Genomic DNA, 22669 nt, shown 5'->3' on the forward strand with positions numbered 1-22669 from the left:
GGGAATTTCGATATAGGGAGTTACTATACTTTTGACACAAACAACTAATTTTTGTCCTTCATCACAACGCTCTTTGAAAGTGTTAGTAAAATAAAACATTCCGAATCATATAATTTGAAGCTTTTTTTTCTTTTCTTTTGTTGGGGTCAGAAACAATGCTTTCATTCCAGATGGGAGCAGCTAAAAAGCCAAACCCAGAAAAAATACAAAGCAACAAACAAGGAAGTCCAAGCCACATAGGAGACAACAAAACCAAAATGCAATACAATAGAGCAGACTAGAAGGGGAAAAAGAAAGACACATTAGCACTAGTATCCACGCGTCCATAGGCATCCCAGACGCGACACCAGACTAAACATTTGTTAGAGGACACGGAATGCCAAGCTTATTTCGTCCAAACTTTTCACGAATTGCATTACTGCGTTACAATTCCAAAAATCGATCCTGGTTACTCTAGCCACGTTAGTCTTTGCATTGTTATCATAGAATTCTGTGACATAGAATCATTATACAAGTTAATTACCTAACCGACGAGAGAGTGCAATACCACAAAACATTGAGACATTTTTTGAATACGAGCTATAATCTAAACTACAAAGGGGATGAGGTTTCTTACACACACGCTACCAAGGTGCTATGTGGGTAAAAACCTGATCAATGATTTACAAGTCAATGTCATTTTTCCACTAAGCTAGAGCCCTTGGTACAAACCACAAAGACATTAAATATTAGGATTAACTACATAAACCCCCCTTAAATTATTAAGCATTTTTTCAAGTTCATACACTATTTCTTGGACATTTACAAGGGAGAAAAATGGTGTATGAGTTGGCTGTTGGGATTGTGTTGCTGTGTTTGGGGGTGAGGGTGAGGGTAGGGGTGGTGGAGGGTGGGGATTGTTAGGTTTTTATTTTATATTATATATATTATAATGAATATTATTTTGTTAGTTTATCTTTGAAGAGAAAATTCAGATTTTTAAATATTTTTTCCCCACCCGGAAATTCTGTGAAATACCCTGAAAAATTTAAAGTGGATTTTCATATTTTGGTGAAAAATAATGTTATGGTGGAGAATGATTGTGGGTATTTTATCAAGTGATTTTGGATTGAGATTATTAAATTAAGTGTGTTTAATTTCAAGTTGGACAAAAATGACCAAAATACCCTTATAGGCAAAAAATAATAAAATTATGAAACATGGAGGGCATCAAGCCACCCTCCTCCCATTCTTTCTCCCCCCGCACCTCAAGCTTTCAATCCACCATTACGAAAGGACGAGTCACCTAATCTAAAGTAGTGAGTCACCTAGTCTAAATTGGTAAGTCACCTAGCCTAAAGTTATGACTCACATAGCCTAAGGTATCTTCCTTAATGAAGCTGAATTTTTTTTTAGAGCTAAGGGGGGTGAGTTGTTGATGGGAGGGAGAAGATAATTGAGAGAGAGAGAGAGAGAGAGAGAGAGAGAGAGAGAGAGAGAAGAAGAGAGAGAGAAGAAGAAGAAGAAGAAGAAGAGAAGAAGACTTGTTAATAAGGGAGATGGAAGTCATTACTATTAATCCATGAGAGACTTAAGAAAGAAATGTGAGAGGTAGAAGAAAAAAAAAAGTTAAGTGTTGAAGCCATTGGAAGGATGAAAAGTGGGATTCTTGTTCTAAGTTCATTTTCAATTCTTGAGTTTTTGTATAATTAATTGTTTGAGTAGATTTATAGTTGTATTTGAGTTGGAGAATGATCTATGAACCTTTTAAGGCATAAGAAAATCAAAAAAAGAATTTTGAAATCAAGATTTCCGGATTTTGGGTGTGTTGATAAATTTTTGGGTTTGGGTTTCAAACTTTAGATCCAAATCTTGTTTTTGGGAAGTTTATGCCAAGGATATGATGTTGGAGTATGATTTTGAGCCTTAAGGATGGTATTTGAGGTGTGTTGAAAGAAACTTCTGAGAAAATTCTGAACTTTGTATTTTTCTAGAAATTTCAGTTCATGGGCTTTACTTTGGCTCTCATGTTCCTTTGATCTGTGAAGTAATTTTTGGACACTAGGAATAGCAAGGGTCAAAACCCTTTTGATTTCACTGATTTTGGTTAAGTTTTGGGGGATCAAATATTGGAGTGAAATTAGGTTTTCAAAACTGTCAAAATAGAGGAAGCTGGAAAACGAAAATTCAGATTTTTGGGTCTGTCTTTGGGTTCGAATTTCTCGTTAACCGTAGCTCCGTTTTCAAAATCTTCATATGTATAGAAAACTAAGGTTACAAGCTTCAATTTGAGTATATTTTTGCAAAGTTTTACTATTGTTAGTTATGCCAAAACCGAAGCGGAAAACAGGTGGAAAATGGTCTTTTGGGGAAGACGATGAATAGTACCATGCAGTCGCAATATGTGTGTTTAGCACATGCGGTGCAAGGTTGGTGTCGTTCGTCACCCTCCCCAACTTGGTTTTTCGTTTTAAATCCGTTAACATTAGTTTCAAGACCATCCGAGACCCGTAACTTTTTGACCAAAAATTATGTTAAGCAAAAGCACTAATTATTATTTGTCCTTATTGGGTAATCTAACTAGTCGGACATGAGGTAGGGTTTCCTGATTCCCCAATTATTAGATTATATCATTTTTAATCTTGGTGCTTATACATAGTACTATAAGTATGAATATTATTGTTGCTTTGCTCGGTGATTATTATTATATTATTGATGTTTCTTCGTGGATATTGTTCGACATTGGGTATTCATGGGATTAAATTTGAAATATTATTGTTAGTATCTGTATTATTATTCATCAGAGGTAAATGATATTTGCACTGCATTACATATGCATCATAAATATAGCGGTGTTTGGGGTGTATGTGTCGTTTGAGGTATATCTAAGGGGTGAGAGAATGCCTTAGATATATATATCTGAGAAAAAAAAATTGAATATATTGAGGTGATGGGAGCAGGGCTTCTAATTCAAAGTGAAAATTGAGAAATTTGTAAACAAAATAAAAATGAGTTAAGGGACGGATGAGCATTAGTTCATATTTTAAGGTATTCGAAGCCACAGTGGTAAAATGTATGGTATGGGACGTGCATGCTTGTTGCCCTAAAATATGAATTAGTGGGATTAGAAGGGAGTGAGTTCATGGCATCACTGCATATGCAAATTTGTTCATTTAGTCTGGATGCATAAATCATGTATCTTGTATTGTTTGATGCATGTCACTTTGATTAATTGTGATAGTTGACCTTAAGGAGTTTAACGGTACTCTACTAGACATTAGAATGCTCATACCCTAATAGATTGTGTTGGATTCAAGGTGAAGTTTGAGGGAGCGGGTTTCAACCAAGCTACTAGGCTTTTGTTGTCGATGTGTGTAATTAATATTTATAAGTAGTCAACCGTTTGATAAGAATCTTAGTGTGTATTTAACTACGAGCTACTGCGACTCTAATTTTGCGTTGTTATGTAAATTTATATTATTTATGGCTTTATTTCTCATCATATCATGGTTGTAGGATTTTATTCTTATGATTATGGTATGACTCACACCATGATTCGGGAATATTTCTTATTTTCGAATCAGGTCTTGACATTCTGTAAGCATACAAGTGGGATTCTCGATTTTCCATGTAGGCATTTTGTAGACTTATTAACAATTTGACTAACGATGTGAGTAATTTGTAGGGTTTTCAAAGGTTTTGTAGGGGACTTTTTCTTCCTGTAGCTATAATGGGTGGGCTCTTAAAGGAGCACCGAGAGACCGCCTTTGTTTGGGTTCGAAAATTAAGCCTCAAAAATACTTTGAAAGGGTAGCAAAGCCTTAGGAAATATTTTGGTTACCTTCATCAACCAAAATAATGGCTGCTTACAGGTGGTTTTGGCATGCTTACAGATAATCTTTTTAGCTCAGCGTGAGTAGCATGTGGCATGAGAGCAAAATCAACATGAGTTTAGCATCTAGAGAGAATTTAGGCTTACTTTATGAGAAAAGAAAGTGTTAAGGTAAGAAATGAGATGTTTTGTGAGTGATTTGGCTCAAGAAAGAGAAAATGAAGAACAGAACAAAATGGAGAAGAAGATGAGCAGTGCATTGCGAGGTTGCTTTGGGTTTTGCAAGTTAGAGAGAGGCTTGCGCTCTGAATCTGAGTTGCCTTTGTTAGGTAAGGGAAGCCTCAATTTATAGCCGCTGGAAACCACCATTTTTCAAGAAACTCTAATGGCTTCTACCCATTTTTGCTAAGCTTTTTCCTCCTTTCTCCTCCTCTTCTTTGACCCTATCTTGGCAAAAATTGCCTCTATCTATTTGTACGAATTCAGGAAATTTGGGAGCTCAATGCCTTTTCATTGATTTATTTATTGTTGGAACTTCCATTCTTAGCTCTTTTTTTCTTCCCTTCCTCATTCTTTGGGCAAATCAGATGAAGGAAAGGAAGTGAATATATTGGTCAAGTGCTTAACTGTGTAGGCTAGTATTCCTTGGTTCTTTGAGCATCTCTGGTTTGGAACTTGCTCCCTGCATGTGATGGAACCTCCCAGCAGCTTTGCTCAATGAATCTACCAACCTTCCTCACGTGGCTATTTTTTCAAAAGGGCTGAGGCTTTTGTGGGTTATTTTTTGGAGTTTTATATGGGCCGAGGTGGTTCCTTAAGTAAATGGGCTTTTTGTTAAACATTGGGCTTTTTGTTTGTATTAGTAGGCTACTTTGCTTGGGCTAATGAGCTATTTTCTCTCTTATACTTTCCCACATGTTTGGGCCTAAGAAATGGGCTTGAGTCTGAGCTCCCAAGCAACGAGACTTTCCATTTCTCGGCCCATCAATGAGCCTCATGTTGATTTATTACCATCCATGCTACAATCAAAGCAAGCGGACATTTGAGTGGCTTGGGCCCATGGCTGGCGTTTAGGTGTGAGACAACGATTTCATGCTTGGCATGGCGTGTCTCTTGGCATGTTTTAATTTATCGTTCCTGAGAAGGGCTGCGATGTTTAATTTTGGCATGAGCTTGTAGACCCGGTATATTTTATCTCAACCCCTAGCAAATTTATTTATTTAGCGTGTCATGTGCATGCGTTGGGTTTTTGTACTCCGCCTTACGCTTGGAGAGTCGTTCTAGGCTAATAATTTATTTGGGTCCAACCATGAATTTTTTGAGTCTCAACAAGTTTATATATGAGTTTGTAAATGTCCAACAAATCATGTATGAAATTGAAAAATGCCTATTGGTTTGAAGGGTTTCATGTAGTTAACGGTATATATTAACTTACAACGTGAAGCCACCAAATATTCCAAAGATATATGTTTTAAATTTTTAAAAAAAAAGAAGAAAAAAGAAAGAAAAAGAAAATGTGTTAAAAAATTGAAATAGGCATAATGAATTGGTTGGAATACTTATTAGTGCTTTGTTTCATCATAGTAATTAATCAATTTTTTGGCTTATAACTAAACAAGTATACAAACCTAATATGCTTTAGATTCTAGTGTAGGCATCAATATTGTTGTCATTGCCACAACTATAATAAAATTGATAGGGAAAACCTTTTGCAGTTTCTACTTCATGAAAAAATGTGTAAAAGACGTGCAAATTATAACTTTTAGTTTTTCAAGGGCCATCATTGAAAATTATATATTAATATATATGGCCGAATTCATATAACCGTATTTATTACAAAAGTTTTAAATCATTAGATTAGCACATTTCTAATGGCTGCTATTGGATCTCACAATTATGTATTATTATTAGTTTGTGAATTATATTAGCTTGACACAAATCTCATTACCATTTGCTTCCAATTAATTGTTGTATTTGAAATCCCTAATCACTTCATCAAGTAAAGATCGCGTCTCGCAAATCTAGTGTTTGTTTCATTTAATCTAAACAGATAATTGATAGTGGGGTGTTATATGGAATCAAAATCTTCGTTAGTTTGTTGCCCTTTTGAGATTGGTATTTTAGGTATCATGTTGATGTCTTTAATTGTACTTTGTTGAAATTTATCTAATGAAATTTAATTTGATCCAAAAAAGAAAAAGAAACCTTTGTTGAACTTGCTTTTCTCTACATTCCATTAATTTAATTTTGTCTTGTTATATGGTTTATGTGAAAATGTTTGGTATCAATCGATTTGGGGTGATTTTTCACAGGGTTGAAATTGTTCATTGTTCACGTGTGTGTTTTGTTTACTTTAACAATCGATTGATACCAAACATTTTGGGATTGATACTTTAGATGTCATGTTGATGTCTTTAATTATATTATTAAAGTTTATTTAATGAAGTTTATATTTGATTTGAAAAAATAAAAAACAAAAAAAACCCTTGTTGAACTTGCTTTTCTCTGGATTCCATTAATTTGATTCTGTCTTGTTATATTTAATTGGTTTATGTGAACAAAAATGTTTGGTATCAATCGATTTGGGGTGATTTTTCACAGGTATAATCATTAGTTACATGAAGTTTACGGAAGATTTTTGACACAAACAGCTAATTGTTATCCAGTTTCGCAATGCTTGGAGAAGGTACCGACTGTAAAGTAAAACGAGCATGGGCGTTTGAATTGGTACTTTTATCTTCCATGCCACGCATGATATGGCATCTGCGAGGTTACAGTGCATGGACGTTTCCTTGTTTACTCTAGCTGTGTTGGTCTTTCCATTACGATAACTTAATTACCTAAAACATGATGGAATTATGAAACGAGGCACGGTGGAGTGAGGTTTACCAGCCCAACATGGTAAACAAGGACACAAAGACTGCATATAAAGTAGGGGCCCATTTCATGCTAAAAATGCTGGAAAAAAAAAAAAGAAAAAAAAATTCCTTGTATTGAACTTATTGAATCCAGATTTATTACTGATGTATTGTTTGAGGATTGTAATGAGTAGTTTTTTACGGGTATGTATCTGGAGGGACGATGGGTGCTCTATCAGGGGCAACGTTCCTTTTTCCATTTGTGGTTGAGATGGTAGGCTACATAACCCGATTATACTTGTGATCATCGTATCAATAAAAATACTATCATGTTGCTTAAAAAAAAGATTAGTTAAACACTTTTAATTTTAGTCACTGTATGAATAGTTGAGATTAAAAATCAACTAGTCCTTAATTACAAATCTTATTGGAGAAGCTCCTGTTCTTAGTATCTCTTTCCGAAACATCGTTTCCTTTTATTTAATAAAAATTATAATTACCTTTGGGCCCAAAACAGATTCATTGGCGGGGCTATAAAAAAAAGCAGCCCAATTTAAGAGTACATGTCTTAGACTTGAAATGTTTAGGCCACCTCTAGCGCAGACCCTTTTGTCAGGGCAAGAGGCCCCTTTCAAGGGGTTTGGACCTCCAGCGCACACCAAGTAGCCCGGGCAAGATCTGCCTGGTCTTTAGGGTTTGGACCTCATCATACAAACTTTTTTCCTTTCAATATTTGTAAATTATAATTTTTATTTTCTTACATTTGTAAATTGTTTATATTTTCTTTCATATTTATTTTTTTCTTGCATAATCATTTTATTTCTTGCATTTCTAACTTGTTTATATTTTGTTGCATAAAATCTTTTTTTTCTTGCCCTTGCTTTCTTTAGGGTGGAACCAAAAAAAGCAGATTGCCACTATTTACGTGAATAATAGCAGCTATTTACTTGTTTTTGCCTTAACCTTAACTTTTTGGAGTGGACATGCTCTTAGAAACCTAAGCCGGAGCCCAAGATTCATGTGGTGTTCGTTTAGCCTCCTAGTCAATACTTAACAGTTCCACAAAAAGATTCCAATAACATCATCCACGTGTCAAATCACATTAATCAAACTCTAAATTTACTAGTCGCTTTTACTTTACACTGCTCTCACACCCACCTGAGCTCCACCTCCAGCTGACCCTCCAGCCGCAACAGCTCTCCAGGAACCAGTTCAGTTCTTCAAACAGCAAACATGGCAAAGCCCAAATACTCCCATCTTTCTCTTTCTCTCCTCCTCTTCATCACCATCATCACTTCATCTCCACCGTCACTTGCATCACGACTGTCCAATTTCCCCTCCTCCAGCTTCCTGGGCAAGTTCTCAAGCTCTTCACCACCGAAACGACAACAACAGCAACCACAAATCCGATACGAAACCCGATATTTCGCTCAGCGTCTTGACCATTTCAGCTTCTCGGATTCCCCGAGGTTCCAACAGCGGTACCTCATCAACACCGAGCACTGGGTGGGCCCACAGCGAGTGGGCCCCATCTTCTTCTACTGTGGCAACGCAGGTGACATCGAATGGTTCGCCGAAAACACCGGCTTCGTCTGGGAAGTCGCCCCCCAATTTGGCGCTATGATCCTCTTTCCCGAAGTAAGTTTATGTTTGGTTCCCAAGAAAATTACAAAAGAAAAGAAGTCAAAGACCAAAAATTAATTTGCTTTCTGAATTTGGCAGCACCGGTACTATGGAGAGTCCATGCCGTATGGGAGTAAAGACGAGGCGTATAAGAATGCCAGTACGCTGTCGTTTCTCACGGCCGAGCAAGCCCTCGCTGATTTTGCCGTATTAATCACGGAGCTCAAGCGAAATTTGCGGGCGGAAGGTTGCCCCGTCGTGCTCTTCGGTGGATCCTATGGCGGAAGTAAGTAAATTTTTAGTAAATTGAGTTTAGACCCATAAAATTCATTTTAAATCACCTATGACCCTTTCCTTTAGTTTTCTATTTAAAATACCCAATTTTTTCAAATAATACCCGATGACTAAGATTCAACTAAGCAAGTTACCTAATATAACTTAAAATCTGATTTATTGTATTTTTTGGATTCCAAAACTACTCCTATTTATAAGTTAATGTGTTATGAGGGTGTAACTAATGACACCCGTTGAATTTGGAAATATCTCCAATTGTAATGGATGTAGGAACTAATTTAGAAACTTATTTGAAATTAAATATTAAATTCCACATTAAAGTATTAGTAATCTATTTTACAACTAGTAATCTATTTTTGAATTAATGGTGTTTTCCTTCTATGAATTACGACTAGTAATCTATTTAAAGTATTAATAATTTAAATTTAATGTTGTTTTCTTTTTATAAATTATACGACCAGTATTCTTTTTTATTATAGTTTTATGAATAATAGTACATTCTAATTATGTTGAAAAATTATTTGATAATTTAGTTATTGCTTTGTTTTTTAAAACGTTTTTTAATGAACCTATTTTTTCTCCAAATATTGTACCTATTTTTTTTCTTTATTACTTGTTTTATGAAAAATAATTTGATCATCTTTTTATTTTTGTTTTATGAAAACAATTTCTTTTTTAAATGAGCCTTTTTTTTCTCAAAATAATGTACCTATTTTTCTCTCTAATAATGTACCTAATTTTTTTTTTCTAAATAATGTACCTATTTTTTCTCTCAAAATAATGTACCTATTTTTTCTCTCTCTAATAATGTACCTATTTTTTCTCTAATAAGGTACCTAGTATAATGAACCTATTTTTTTCTCTAAACAATGTACTTTTTTTTTTCTCTAATAATGCATACCTAGTAAAACAATTTACCTAGTATAATGAACTTATTTTTTTCTTCTAAATAATGTACCTATTTTTAATTTATAAAAAATGTGCATAAATTTCAATTATACAACATGTGCATAAATTTCAATTATACAACGTACATTTTTTCTATAAATTATTGTGTACCTATTTTTAATTTATGAAAATGTACGGAAATTTCAATTACAAAGTAATTGACCTATTTTTGTTAATTTTTTTGGTAAATAATATACCTATATTTTTATACGTATATATTTATATCTATATTTATATTTTTCATATGTACATTATTGGATATGTAATTTACTTATTTTTTTAATTTGCAATTTTAAGGGGCCATATGTTAGAGGGAATGGCAACCAAAAGAAATGGGGTGATTGATATGCTATTAATAGGGAGTTTTAATTACAATTATGGCAGTTAATGAAATGCTTGGAATAAATTATAAATAAAATATGAAGTCTGATGGCAAGGATGTAAAAACATAGGAATACTATGACCTCTTATATCTTACTGGTCATTTAAGTTTGAAATTGGGTTTTACACATAGATTTATAGAATGATGGGTATATGTCTAGGAAATAGAAATTGTAGGGACCAATATTGGAGAAGCCCATAAATTTTTAATGCTCTGTTTTGGTGAAAGTTACTGTTATTTTGGATTTTGGTAATTAAAAATGTGTGATATATTCATTCAATTGCATTAATTATGTAGAATTATCACAAATAGGCAAATGGTCTCTTTGGTGGGATGTCATTTTCATGCTTTGATTTTGAAAACAGTGTTAGCAGCCTGGATGAGGCTTAAGTATCCTCACATTGCAATTGGTGCACTTGCTTCTTCGGCACCAATTCTTCAATTCGAAGATATTGTGCCACCAGAAACGTTTTACGATATCGTTTCTAATGGTTTCAAGGTAACTTGTGTTTTTCTTTTCCCGTATTTTTCATGGTGTATATGTTTTTGGTGATGAATTATAACCTCCATCTTATATCCCTAGCGTGAAAGCAGCAGCTGCTTTAACACTATAAAAGAGTCCTGGGATACATTGGTAACCGAGGGTAAGAAGCAAAACGGCCTTCGCCAGCTGACAAAAACTTTCCATTTATGTCGGTAAGGAATCTGTGCAATTTACTGCATTTGCTTTTATCCTCCTAGTGGAGAATGGAAATGGTCTTTCTTCACTGGCCACTGAGTTTCAGCTGATCAAAGCCATTTTTCAGGGAACTAAATAGTACCAATGATCTTGCAAATTGGTTGGAGTCTGCGTATAGTTATTTGGCAATGGTGAACTACCCATATGCTGCTGAATTTGTAATGCCTTTGCCAGGACACCCGATAAAAGAGGTTAGTTGGTCATTTTCTCGCAGCACAGACATTATTTCGTAGTGAGTATACTAGAAACCTATTATTTGCCAGCCGCTCCGAAATGTGCAAAGGCAATTTTTTTATATTATTAATCCAGGAAAGGAAAATTCGGAGGCGCATCCAAGTTCCTTTTTTTCCGCATACCAGGGTGTCTTCTGCGTATCTATTTCAAGTATAATATTCTGTCCCAAATAATGTAGATAGTTAGGTTCTGTGCTATTTATTTCTGTTTTGATGATTAAATAATTTCCCTCATTGGTTTATGTTTTCTTCAACTGCAACGCCATGACAAAAAAAAAAAAACGGTTTTTTCCAATTAAGGTGTTTGCCAATAATTGCCACTTCCAGTATAGTCTCTCGCTAGCTTTTGTTATTTGTATCTTATCTTAGGAATTTAGACCAGAAATTAGTCTTCCCTTTTGGGGTTGTGCTGCTTTTGAATAAATGTCTAGCAAGATTTCTGCAATGGTTTTTGCTTCTGCTGCAAATCAAAATAGTCATTTAGCTCTTGTAGTAGGTTTGCAGAAAGATTGATGGTTGTCCTGATGGGACTAGCACACTGGAGCGCATATTTGAAGGTGTAAGCATATTCTACAATTACACTGGACAAGCTAAATGCTTTGAGCTGATAGATGATTCCGACGTTGGCACGGATGGGTGGAATTGGCAGGTCTATCAGTGTTACAGTGATAGTATTTTCTTTTTCAAATTAACAGACGGTTGAAATTAAGTACTCATAAATTCCTGTAATAGAATGTCTTCTGTTATTTCCTTTATTTTATACAGGCTTGCACAGAGATGGTTATGCCCATGTCTTGTAGCCAGGATGCAAGCATGTTTCAAACCTATGATTATAATCTCTCTTCTTTTAAAGAGGAGTGCTGGAAGGATTACAATGTGAAACCAAGGCCTACACGGATCACAACAGAATTTGGCGGACATGTAAGAGGATGATGTATTATGAATTTATTTATCTTTTCCACTTCAAAGTTTATTTTCATTTGATCATTTGATCATTTGATCATCCCTGTTGCTAAATATTAATTACTTAGTGTGAAATAGTGTCTCTGTACTCGTTCATTGCATAATGATCTTATCTCTCTCCCTTATTCATCCTATTTTTTCCTTGGGTTGACAGTTGATAGTGTTTGGTAGACATCCTATTCTTACATCACATAATTATCTTAGTTTATTGTGTAACCTCCTATGAGTTAATAGAGGTGATTTTTCTATTCAAAATAAATCTGCTGCAATGTTACTGGTCTGGCAATATATTTTGATCAAAATAAATTTGAACACTTTGGGTATAATTTAGATTACTTATTGTCACTTACCATGCAAGAGAAACCTATAACCTCCGATCTCCTAGTGTTTATTGAGCTCTGATCTTATAGTGTTTCAAAGTAGTTGTTTTCACATTTCTTACAACTTCAATCGTTGAAATCTCGAAATTGAACATTTGAAGCAATTACTTCCTAGAATGTGGGTAACAACAGCATGTGCCCCTAGCTACTTTTTCCTTGTTCATTGGTGCTGACATAATCATATGATTCGTACCTTCTCAAATTGTATAGTTTGATACTGATACTCTTGGGCATTAAATTTGAAGGATATTAAGGCCACCTTGAAATCGTTTGGAAGCAATATCATTTTCTCCAATGGCTTATTGGATCCATGGAGTGGTGGCAGGTAACCGTTCTTTTTATTTGATTCAACAACTATTGCCATCAAAAGTTCATTATTTGAGTTCTAATGGCTGTTAATGATATCTATCACAGTGTCCTGCAGAATGTATCAGAAACTATCGTTGCTCTTGTTACCGAAGAAGGTATCATCTACTCTAAACAGTTGGAGCCAACCATATATCTGTTTTATAGTTGTCATCTGAGAGCAGAGCACTTAGAAAAAGAAAAATTGCTTGGAAGCTATTAACTGCTCATTTATTTTGTTTTTTGATTATCAGGTGCCCACCACATAGATTTGCGTTTCTCAAAGAAAGAAGATCCTGAATGGTTGGTAGATCAAAGGGCAACTGAAATTAAGCTGATAGAAGGGTGGTGGTTAGAGAAATTCTATCAAGAAAGGAAATCAAAATTTGACATGTAGAGGTCTCTAAATTTGAATGTGTAAATTCTCAGACCTCGGTTTTTGTGTGTTTGCACGGCTACCACCACCAAATTTACAACACTTGGGTGTATATATTGAATCATCTTTCAAAGGATGCTTTCATTTTAAGAAATGGAAGGACAACTTTGCTGAATTTCGACCACCCCAAATAGATGTATTGCAGGTTTGAGTACATGTGCTTCTAGTTGCTGAATTGGGGTTAAGTCATTTTGGGTGGTTTGTGATTCTCCCCAAATCAATTCAACATGTTGTTGCGTTTGGTCACTAGAAAAGATTTACTCTCATATTGCGTCGTTGCTTTGTACTTTTGTTTGTTTATCAATAAAAATGTATCGGTATTCTACATTTTTACAAATATTTTATATGCTAAGAGCGTGCTTCATAGTTCTAAATTTGTTTAGTTCTAAATTACGGATGAGGGGAAGCAACTTTACCCACAAACTAAAACCCCTAACAATTAAGAAACAACATTGCAAGTTAAGATAATGTACTTCAACGAAGTTTAGAGATGATTTTTCACACAAGCAGTTAAATTTTGTCCCTTCATACATTGCTCTGATTTGATACTAATAAAGTAGAAATTGCGAGGTCGTTTTAATTGATACTTATATCGTCGTATCACGTATAATATGGTTCAGTGATGTTACAAGTCTTGAAATCCTTGATGTTGACTCTTGCCACAGTAGTCTTTCCATTTCTATTATAGAAATCTGCAAAATAGAATGCTTTTATAGCACAAACATGAAGGACATTAGCCTTTGCGTTTCTATCGTAGAAATCTGTGAAAATAACAATTCCATTAGATTAGTTAGAATATCGTTTTATCAACAATTAATATAAAAAAAATGCAAATTCTGTATTACATATATACAAACTGTGATACGTAGAATTAAATAATTAATCATGTCATAGATACTGTGAGTATGTGACACGGTATAACTTGTATTATTAATATAATATTTATTCATATATTATACTCTAAAAGTGAGAAAATCTAAACTCCATTTATCTTTCATATTATAACACGTAGATGATTTTTATACCACGTAACCGTAATACCATACAATAATTTCTCCACGGCCAGGGTTTGGCGCCTAATTTTGTATCCCCATGACCTCATTAAACTGGACTTAATTGAGAAACATAATTACGTTAATTTGTTATAACTCACTAATGTTGTTAAACAAATAAGCTAAATCTTGACATAATGTAAACCAATACGCAGGCTCATTCAGATATGTCTTCTCCTTATTAAGACGTACGAAACAAATTATCGGTTATTCCGTTATCTCTCATTGTTACACACATCCCATTTTCAAGCACCTTGAGAGGCTTCTGATCAGCTTATTTATACAATAGGCAAACCCCTGCAAGGAGCACCATTAATTCCAAAAGAACAAGAAGCTCAATGGGAAGCGTAGCGAAGTTCTTATTAGCTTTTCTATGCATCAACATATGGCTGCAAGCCACAGAAGCTCTTCGTTATCAATTCGGTGTCCAAACCGCAAACGCACATGACTTTTTGAGGGTTCACAACAATGCACGAAAGCAAATAGGGCTTCCGCCATTGGAGTGGGACGTAAAGCTGGCAGAATTTGCTCGGCACTACGCCAACCTGAGAGCGGTTTCAGGGTGCGGGATGATCCACTCGAACGGGCCCTACGGCGAAAACATCTTCTGGGGCGGCGGGAAGCAGCTGTGGGGCGGGAGGTTCGCAGTACAGTCGTGGTCTCATGAGAAGAAGTTTTATAATCACAAGACCAATAGTTGCGTCCCTGGGCAGATGTGTGGACATTATACGCAGATTGTGTGGAAGGACACAAAGCGTGTGGGCTGTGCTCGTGCTGCATGCACAAATGGAGGAGGGCAGCTCATCGTATGCAACTATGATCCTCCAGGGAATTGGCTTGGAGAGAAGCCCTATTAGACGTGATTAAGATTTGCATGCAGTTCAACTTATAATTAATTGGGTTAATTATTGTGTCATTACCAATAATCTTTTAAGAGTTAATTATTACAAGGAGATGATTGAGATGGTGTGCTTTGCACTTCCATTGCTAGGAAAAATGAAAAATAATATGTAAAAAAGTTTACGAAGAAAATCAAAACTGGCCTCACAATCGAAGTGCCGAATAAAACAACAATTATATATTGCCCTGCTTGCAGTACTATATATATATATATATATATATCACAATTCAATTAGTGGTTTTGCTGTGAACAAGGGGCAGCAGATTCTAGAGGCAGAAATAAAATCTTGGGTATATGTATCTTGAGCTATGCTGTGGATAGAGGCAGATTCCATATATGTATCTTGAGCTATGCTGTGGATAGAGGCAGATCTATATATGTATCTTGATCTTATGCTGTGGATAGAGGAATCATAAATCTCACTGTTGAAATATATCATCCAGCTGCTGTGGTTGATGGACCAGATTGGCAATTGTGATGTTCACCATATTTACTGAATGATGTTTTTGTGTTTATACTAAAAATCTATTACAAAAACATCTATTTTAGTCACTAAGTTTTCAATTTCATCAATTTGGTACCAAACGTTAACAATTTTAATCCTTTCCATCAATTTTTTAATTAAAATTATTAAATAATTAATTTATGTTTGATAAATATATAAATATAGTTATTTTAATATTTTATAAAATCATTTTTAATAATAAAATAATGTCATTTAAAAGAAACAAACAGCCCAACACCACAAGAAATTATAGAATATTATGATACTCCAGCACCACACCTCCCACTGCCCCCACTCCCTCCACAACACAACCCTTCCCCTTTGCCAACTGCAACCCCATACCCAGTCGCCACTTTGAAATCCCCCTGCACCCGAACCAAAATTTAAAACAGCAAAAAAGAAAATTCATAAAGCAAACACAAAATAATTATTGGTGAGAGGTTGAAATGTGGTTTTGGTTGGTTGGTGTGATGCTGACCCATCTTCCCCAATGCCCTGATCTCTCCCTCCTTTTTTCATTTTTGTATTTTAAAATATTATTGTTTTAATATATATATATATATATATATATATTAATCTCTTGTATGACACGCTCATGCATGAAAGGTTTTAAAAAAAAACAAAATTTAATTTCATAAAAATAGGGTCCATTATCTTATTTTTATTTTTATATTTATTTTTTAAATATGAAAACATGCGAATTTACCATATTATCCTCATTTAATTAATAATTTCAATTCTTAAAGTTTGCATGAAAGAAGAAGGTCTTGAAAGTGAAACATTTAAAATCTCTGAAAATACCCTGAGTTAACTAGAAATCTCAAAAAATAAAGTGTAATATAGTTAGGGTAAAATAGTAAAACAATATAACTAAAAATAGTTCAAATAAAAAGAAAAATAGGATAATTACAACAGGTTCAATTGTCTTCACCCACATTCCTTTTTGCGTTTTCTTATCAAAATTTTATTCAATTTGTTAAATTATAAAATAAGATAAAAAGGCCAATTGGGGCACATATTATGCATTAAGTATAATTGCTTAATGAATATTTTAATATTTTTTAGTGTAAAATTGATGAAAATGGCTTAAATTGTTAATGTTTTGCAACTCTTTGACAAAATTGATGAAATTAAAACTCCAAATATTTAAAATAAATTTTAGGCATAAACACATTGACCAAAAATGTATTTAACCCAAATACAAATTGTTGGTGCTCAAAACTAGATGACCAGTAGTGGGCCCAACTTAAATATGAGGTGTGATCTTATCTGCCTTCGGTCAGCACTTCTCTTGGCAAGTGAAGGTGATCTGCACAAAGAGAAAGGGAAGAGCAGTAGATAAGACATAAGGTATCGGTGTGGTACCGACCGAAAGCCCTCTGATGCTAAAGTTAGCCAAAGAATAGAGGAGTTAACTATTGACAAAGCAAGGGCATGAATGTCCAATAACTATTACCTTGTGCCCTAGGGGCAATAGACCTTCTTTATAGAGGTTTTGGGTGTCCTCTTGGTGTAAACTTTTGATGTGGGACTCGTGAGAATAGTTTTGGGGGCTGCCACGTGTCGTAAAGAGTATACCAGTAAAGAACCCAATGGATTCTTGCGAGATACCTTTTGAGAGGCTGAATCGAGAGGGTGCTTAGAGCACCTACAGACTGTAGATTATGAATCTGTGCATCAATGTGACCCTTATCTTTTGTTCTAAGCATCAATGTGTTCCATATTGTCGCATTCCATTAAACTTTTCGTTAAAATTGGTCACGTTAACAACTTTAAAGGGTTATTTTTATCTGAATATAACTCATCCACAAAGGAGACAAAATAAAATTCATATTGCTTGCTTAATAAGGCATCTACTCTCCATTTTGGATTTAACTCTAGAATTCCATCATGGAGATGATTGAGCATAATACATGATATTTATGTTTTCTTTTGGGTTGATATGTTGTATTTTGATGAAAAATACCATTTAGAGTTGGTTGTAAGTGACCAATTTTTTGACAAATGTGTTGATGGAATGCGACGAGATGTAACAAATTGATGGGTGGACTAAAAGATTAAGGATCACATTGGTATTGTAATGATCCCAATTCTTGCTTCTCCCATTTTTGCTAACACATGGGTATTGGAATGATTCTAATTTCTAACTTCTCATGCGTTTAATAACACAAACGAATAAAACATTATATCGGTTCCATATTAAAATTTGTAGTCAAATACCCGAAACATCAAGAGTGGAATCAATTAGGGGATAATAGTTTATCCAATTCCAATTCCTTAATTACCTTATATACAAGTTTACTTAGAGCATCTACAATCATGCTTCCTAGTTTTTAGTTAAAATTTAGCTATAAAAAATATATATTTTATGAGCTCTCTATAAAATTTGAACACCAATCATACTCTATAGTTTAGGGAGTCTTAAATACTATAATAATTTTTTAATTCAATATAATTGATCCATCTATATAAAAAAAAAAATAGTTAGCATTAATTAAAATTTTAAAATATGCATAAAACAAAGTAACATTAAATTATAGGGAATCAATAAGAGTTCTTTCTCTATCCTTAGATTTAGGGGCTCCTAGATGCCTCCATATTTTAGGAGGTTGATAGGGAGCATGGTTGGAGTTGTAATTTTTCAACTCCTCCCTAAAATTTATCTAAGGAGGTGGTTTACGGAGTTCATTGCGGATGCTCTTATATATGTAATGAGAAGACACATAAAGAGAATATGATAAGAGCATCTACAATCATAGTCTGATCCATGATGCATCGCCACCATCTGATCCATGATGTAGCTCCTCAGCTCATCCGAACCTCGAAACGACTCGATCGCTTCGACCCGGGCAGCAGCTACCTCCTAGGCCCTCGATCGCTTCAGCTCTTCCACCTCCTTGGCCATCGCCGCTTTCTGCAGCACCAGGGTGTTCTTCTCTTGGATGGCCTCCTGCGCCTCCGCTATCTTATCCTTGGCCATCTCATTGCGCCTCTTCAACCTCTGGATCTCCTTATCCGCCTTAGCCATATTCACGTACATCTCGCCGTAAGCCTGCAACACAAAGCATGATCAGTTAAAGGCAAATTCGAATTATATGAACAACGTCTTAAGGCACGCCAACTTACATATGCCGGTCGGGAGGCGTCTTCGGGCCCGATCTGCATAGGAGGTAGCCGGGGTCCTCGCCAGAACCTCGGGTCACTCTTCACGCCTTCCAGGAAGACGTTCACCAAGGAAGCCTCCTGCCGATGCATGGCCGGGTTCACCTCATTCTTCTTGCCGCGCAGCCGGAGAAGTCCACCTTCTCTACCCCATCGGCGTAAACATCATCCATACCAAAGGGAAGCTTCGGCGGTGCTTGCGGGTCAAGGAGGAAGCCTCGCCCTGTCCCCATCACGCCCGGTGAGCTTCCTCCAGCGCTCTCTTCTTTCCCGACATCGTAGACTAGGCCCTCATCATCTCTGGGCGCCTCCCAAGGCCAGCCTGTTGGGCACCTCTATTCTCTGCCTTCTGGCCCGAGACTCCTCAGCCGTTTCGCATCTCGGGATCATCCAGGATCCATGGCCACCTTCGTGCTCCCCCTTATGATCCCTGCCACTACACATCAAAAGCTAAGTCAGTTTCAACTACAAAATGAATCATAAGACAAACAACAACAGTGACCCAGGTACTTACTCCCTTGCAAGAGTCCGAACTCGTACAGGTTCTTCTGGGTGACTAAGTTTCTACGCTCACGATGGGTCTCCGACAACAGTGACCTCACTCTCTCAACCTCGTCTTCTCGCTCCTTGGAGATCGGTCCCCACTTCACCGAGCCTGCACCACAGTTCAGATATCAACTTAGCCATTTATGCTTGCACAAGCAAAACAATAAAACATAAATAAAGACCCAAGCATCAAAACACTACAACACAACTAGTCTTAAAGGATGGGGCTAAGGACCTATCGACCGGAAGTGGGTTGGAATGTGTCTGGAGACGGTCTTCCCTGGAGGACACTCCCAATCACCATAGGCCAAGCACCATCTGTTCCGCCAAGACTTCTGCGTGCTCATGCCCAATAAAATAACCTCTCTCCTTTGCCTTCCGGCAATTGGCTTATACCACCAAAGGTTCCCTGTTGCTTGGAGATCGAATACAAGTACATAAACTGCTCAAATGTTGGCTCCCCCAACCCAACCAACCACCAAGCAATGTAAACTCCATGCAGAAGTAGCCAAAAGTTGGGATTGTATTGCCCCGACGCATACCCCAACTTGGCCAGCATCATCTGTACCCAAGGATGAAATGGTAGTCTGAGACCATGCTAGGTACATATCGGTGAATATCATCACTGAACCCTCCGGAGGATATCTCACTACATCCGCGCACTAGGTAACCTCAGGCCCACATAGGATGGCACACTATAATCTGTCCGAAGCTCAACCAACTTGGCTTCTGTGAGTGTATTCCGATTCCCCAACGGAACACCAACCCGGATGTCCACCCTCTGAAGTTGAAACCATGGCTATACCCACAGACTCTGATGGTGATGTCTGATTGCTCGAGCCCACCTCCGGTGTATGTGCCAAGGCTAGAACCCGATCAACACTGGCTTCTAACACTTTATACTTCTTCTGCATCCTCCTATATGCCTCGACCCGGACTCTACGATGGCCCACCATCTCACCTCATGAACTCCCATCCTAGCTTCTATAAGCCCTTCTACAAAACTATCTGTCTCTCTTCAGAACAAACATACTCACTGGCCTCTTCACTCTCAGACATCTACAACATGCAGAAACAAGAAAAATGAACTAATGCACATGCAAAGAGGATCCGAGCACAAAAACACAAAATTAGACGGCCTCTACATGCTTTTTGATCTAGATGCATACATTCAACATGTTCATACTCATGCTCAAGGTTTTCATCATACTCTTCAACATGTTCATACCAAAGGTGGAATTTCATTTCGAAAATTCAGGGGAAACGAGATCTAACCTTGTTTGCACCACCACGGAAATTCGCTGGAAATCTTCTTGGCCCTAACACCACCACCAAAATCTCACTGGAAATCTTTTTCTCCTTCTCACTTTCTGACAATCTTTCTCCAAAAAAATCTCCAAGTATGATGCCTACGTCACTTCAAGTTCCTATTTATAAGGCCCTAGGGTTATAAGAGAAACCCTAGCACCCTTTCACCTTCCCTCCAAAATCCTTGTACCTACATAGCATTTGCAATTTCAAATTAGTCAAAAAAAAAAAAAAAAAACGGAGGAAGTTGAAGGGTCCTTGCCGAACGGCAAGGCCCATGGAAATGCAAAATGGGTGGCCTCACAATTCAAGTTTGCCCAGCCTCAAATCACCAAGCCTTGCCAAATTGGCCCAACCTCAAATGGCCCGGCTCCAAGAAATTTCTCCACATATATCACCCGATTGGCCTAGCTCATGGATAACTCAACTCATCACCTACCAAAGGCCCAGCTCCAGTGACTTCCCAACACGTCAGCTCTGACTTTTTAGTGTCTTGCCGAAGCCCGGCTACACGGACAACCCAGCTCCTTGGCCAACAACAAAGTGCTCAGGTCGCAGGCTCACGCAGGGGCCCGACGACTTTTTCTCCTTGACTTCAAGATCCCAGCTATTCGGACTCACGGTTGCAGACCACTGCCGAACCTAGCTCCAATCTCCTTCTCAAAATCCCAAAATTGCAACGGACCCACTCAAAGTGATCAAGACCCAGCAGCACTTACTTGAGCTCGACTCATTCTCACTGGTCAAATCTGCCCAGCCCAAGAGCCTTGCCAAACCCCGAAGCAATCAAGCACTTTTTGCCTAACGGCCTAGCTCCATGCAACCTGCCGAATAAACAACACACAAAGATAATCACAAAGGTCCTAGGTCATTTGCCGAACGGCAAGGACCATGAAAAATCCAAATGGGGACTCATGAAATTCTCAAGGTGTCAAGACTGCCTACCCGGCCCAATTCTGGCCATCGACACAGCCTAAGCTCACCAAGACCAAGGCCCAGGTCACCACCTTGCCAAATACCCACCTGCTGAATTTGCTATAGACACCCAACTCGGAAGGAGAGCCCAATTCGTGCCCTTTCTTTCCTTGCCAAGGCTTGGGTGCCTGGACCCAAGGATCGGACACCTTGCCAAACCCGAAGTCCATCAGGACACCCACTTACCAACTCGCCCAAACAGCCCACTCATACTAAATTGCTTAGCTCACATAGCTTCCATCTTGCCGAAGCTGGAAATATCCCAGCTCACGAAATGCAGAAAAAAATTGAAGGACTCACGATGTTCCTTCTTGTCAAGATCTGCAACCTCCAAATCCAAGCTCCAAATCCTTGCTGCTGGTGAAACCTCCTCCTTGGAACTTAGCCAACTTGCCAACGTGTGAAGCCCGCTCTGGACAATCCAAGTGTTTCAACACCACAACAAGACAAAAGCGAAGACAAAAGTTTGAATGGAACCGCCGAGCGGCAAGTTCCGTGCAATCAAGCGGAAAGGCCACAGCAGCAAAACTCACCAAGCCTTGCCAAGAAGCCAAGTCTCACCTGCCGAAATGGTTTGAGACAGCCAAACCTTGCCGAAACTCGGCACTCGGTTCTGGACCAGCTCCAACTCCTAGCCAAACCTCCCAATGGCAAGGAGAACCCAGCTCCAAGTCACGGCCAACTCACGAGATTCAGACCACCCAACTTTGGAAGCTCCAAAAATCCTTCAAACCACCCTTGTCGTTCGGCAAGGCTCAAGGGTTGAGCGGAATGGAACGATGCCCAAAACAAAAATATATATATATATATATATATATATATATATGCCTGCTTGCCGAAGGACCAGCTCAAGGTTACCTTTCTCCAAAGCTCAGATACCCAGCTTCTATTGACCCAGCCTTGCCGAATCTAGTTTGTGCAAAAGTTCAAATGGGACTTGCCGAACGGCAGGTTCCGTAAAAACAAAAACTGAGACACACCCCTCTTTCTCAAAACCCTAGCCTTTATATCCAATCCTTGGACTCCTTACCGAAGGAGTAAAAGTCCTAGCTACAACAACACAAGGACTCAGCCCCAATGGCCTAGCTTTGTGACTCAGCCACTTACGCAGCTTCCTAGCCAAACCTCAGGCCCAGCTATGGCTCAACTAAACCCCGCCGAAGACCCACTCATGCCAAGTACCTGGTCCCTTTTGATTTCACCTTGCC

General features: G+C 37.4%; 3 protein-coding genes and 1 long non-coding RNA gene across 4 annotated transcripts in view; 3 read left to right on the forward strand and 1 right to left on the reverse strand.

Annotated features, from left to right (window-relative positions):
- Nucleotides 1–1461: 1461 nt before the first annotated feature.
- Nucleotides 1462–22669, forward strand: part of ATBCAT-5 (branched-chain amino acid aminotransferase 5 / branched-chain amino acid transaminase 5 (BCAT5)) — a 52389-nt gene continuing 31181 nt past the window's right edge. Inside the window, exon 1 of the mRNA XM_008237843.2 lies at nt 1462–1480. The gene's annotated coding sequence lies outside the window, so the exon portion shown is untranslated. The remainder of the gene's footprint in view (nt 1481–22669) is intronic.
- On the forward strand, nt 7768–13339 carry LOC103335814 (Serine carboxypeptidase S28 family protein). The gene is made up of 10 exons (XM_008238849.3): nt 7768–8307; nt 8392–8578; nt 10282–10415; nt 10500–10612; nt 10723–10846; nt 11385–11537; nt 11654–11809; nt 12477–12556; nt 12646–12695; nt 12831–13339. The coding sequence occupies exons 1-10, from the start codon at nt 7903–7905 to the stop codon at nt 12971–12973; spliced, it is 1545 nt and encodes a 514-aa protein (XP_008237071.2). The 5' UTR covers nt 7768–7902; the 3' UTR covers nt 12974–13339.
- LOC103336112 (pathogenesis-related protein PRB1-2-like) lies at nt 14403–14921 on the forward strand. Its single transcript, XM_008239153.2, has one exon. It carries the CDS (start codon nt 14403–14405, stop codon nt 14919–14921), a length of 519 nt encoding a protein of 172 aa, XP_008237375.2.
- Nucleotides 19027–20830, reverse strand: LOC148921014 (uncharacterized). The gene is made up of 3 exons (XR_016123591.1): nt 20454–20830; nt 19147–19287; nt 19027–19068 (listed from the first exon to the last, which is right to left on the reverse strand). It is a non-coding gene; the product is annotated as an uncharacterized LOC148921014 (long non-coding RNA).

This window comes from Prunus mume, linkage group LG1, assembly GCF_029339155.1.
Source record: "Prunus mume cultivar Tortuosa linkage group LG1, ASM2933915v1, whole genome shotgun sequence".
Taxonomy (NCBI): domain Eukaryota; kingdom Viridiplantae; phylum Streptophyta; class Magnoliopsida; order Rosales; family Rosaceae; genus Prunus; species Prunus mume.

Excerpts from the sequence above, each read along its gene's own strand:
- LOC103335814 (XM_008238849.3), top strand. The coding sequence starts at position 7,903 with ATGGCAAAGCCCAAATACTCCCATCTTTCTCTTTCTCTCCTCCTCTTC. Across the intron at positions 12,557-12,645 it reads GATCCATGGAGTGGTGGCAG|TGTCCTGCAGAATGTATCAG; the intron begins GTAACCGTTCTT and ends TATCTATCACAG. Across the intron at positions 12,696-12,830 it reads TGCTCTTGTTACCGAAGAAG|GTGCCCACCACATAGATTTG; the intron begins GTATCATCTACT and ends TTTGATTATCAG.
- LOC103336112 (XM_008239153.2), top strand. The coding sequence starts at position 14,403 with ATGGGAAGCGTAGCGAAGTTCTTATTAGCTTTTCTATGCATCAACATA.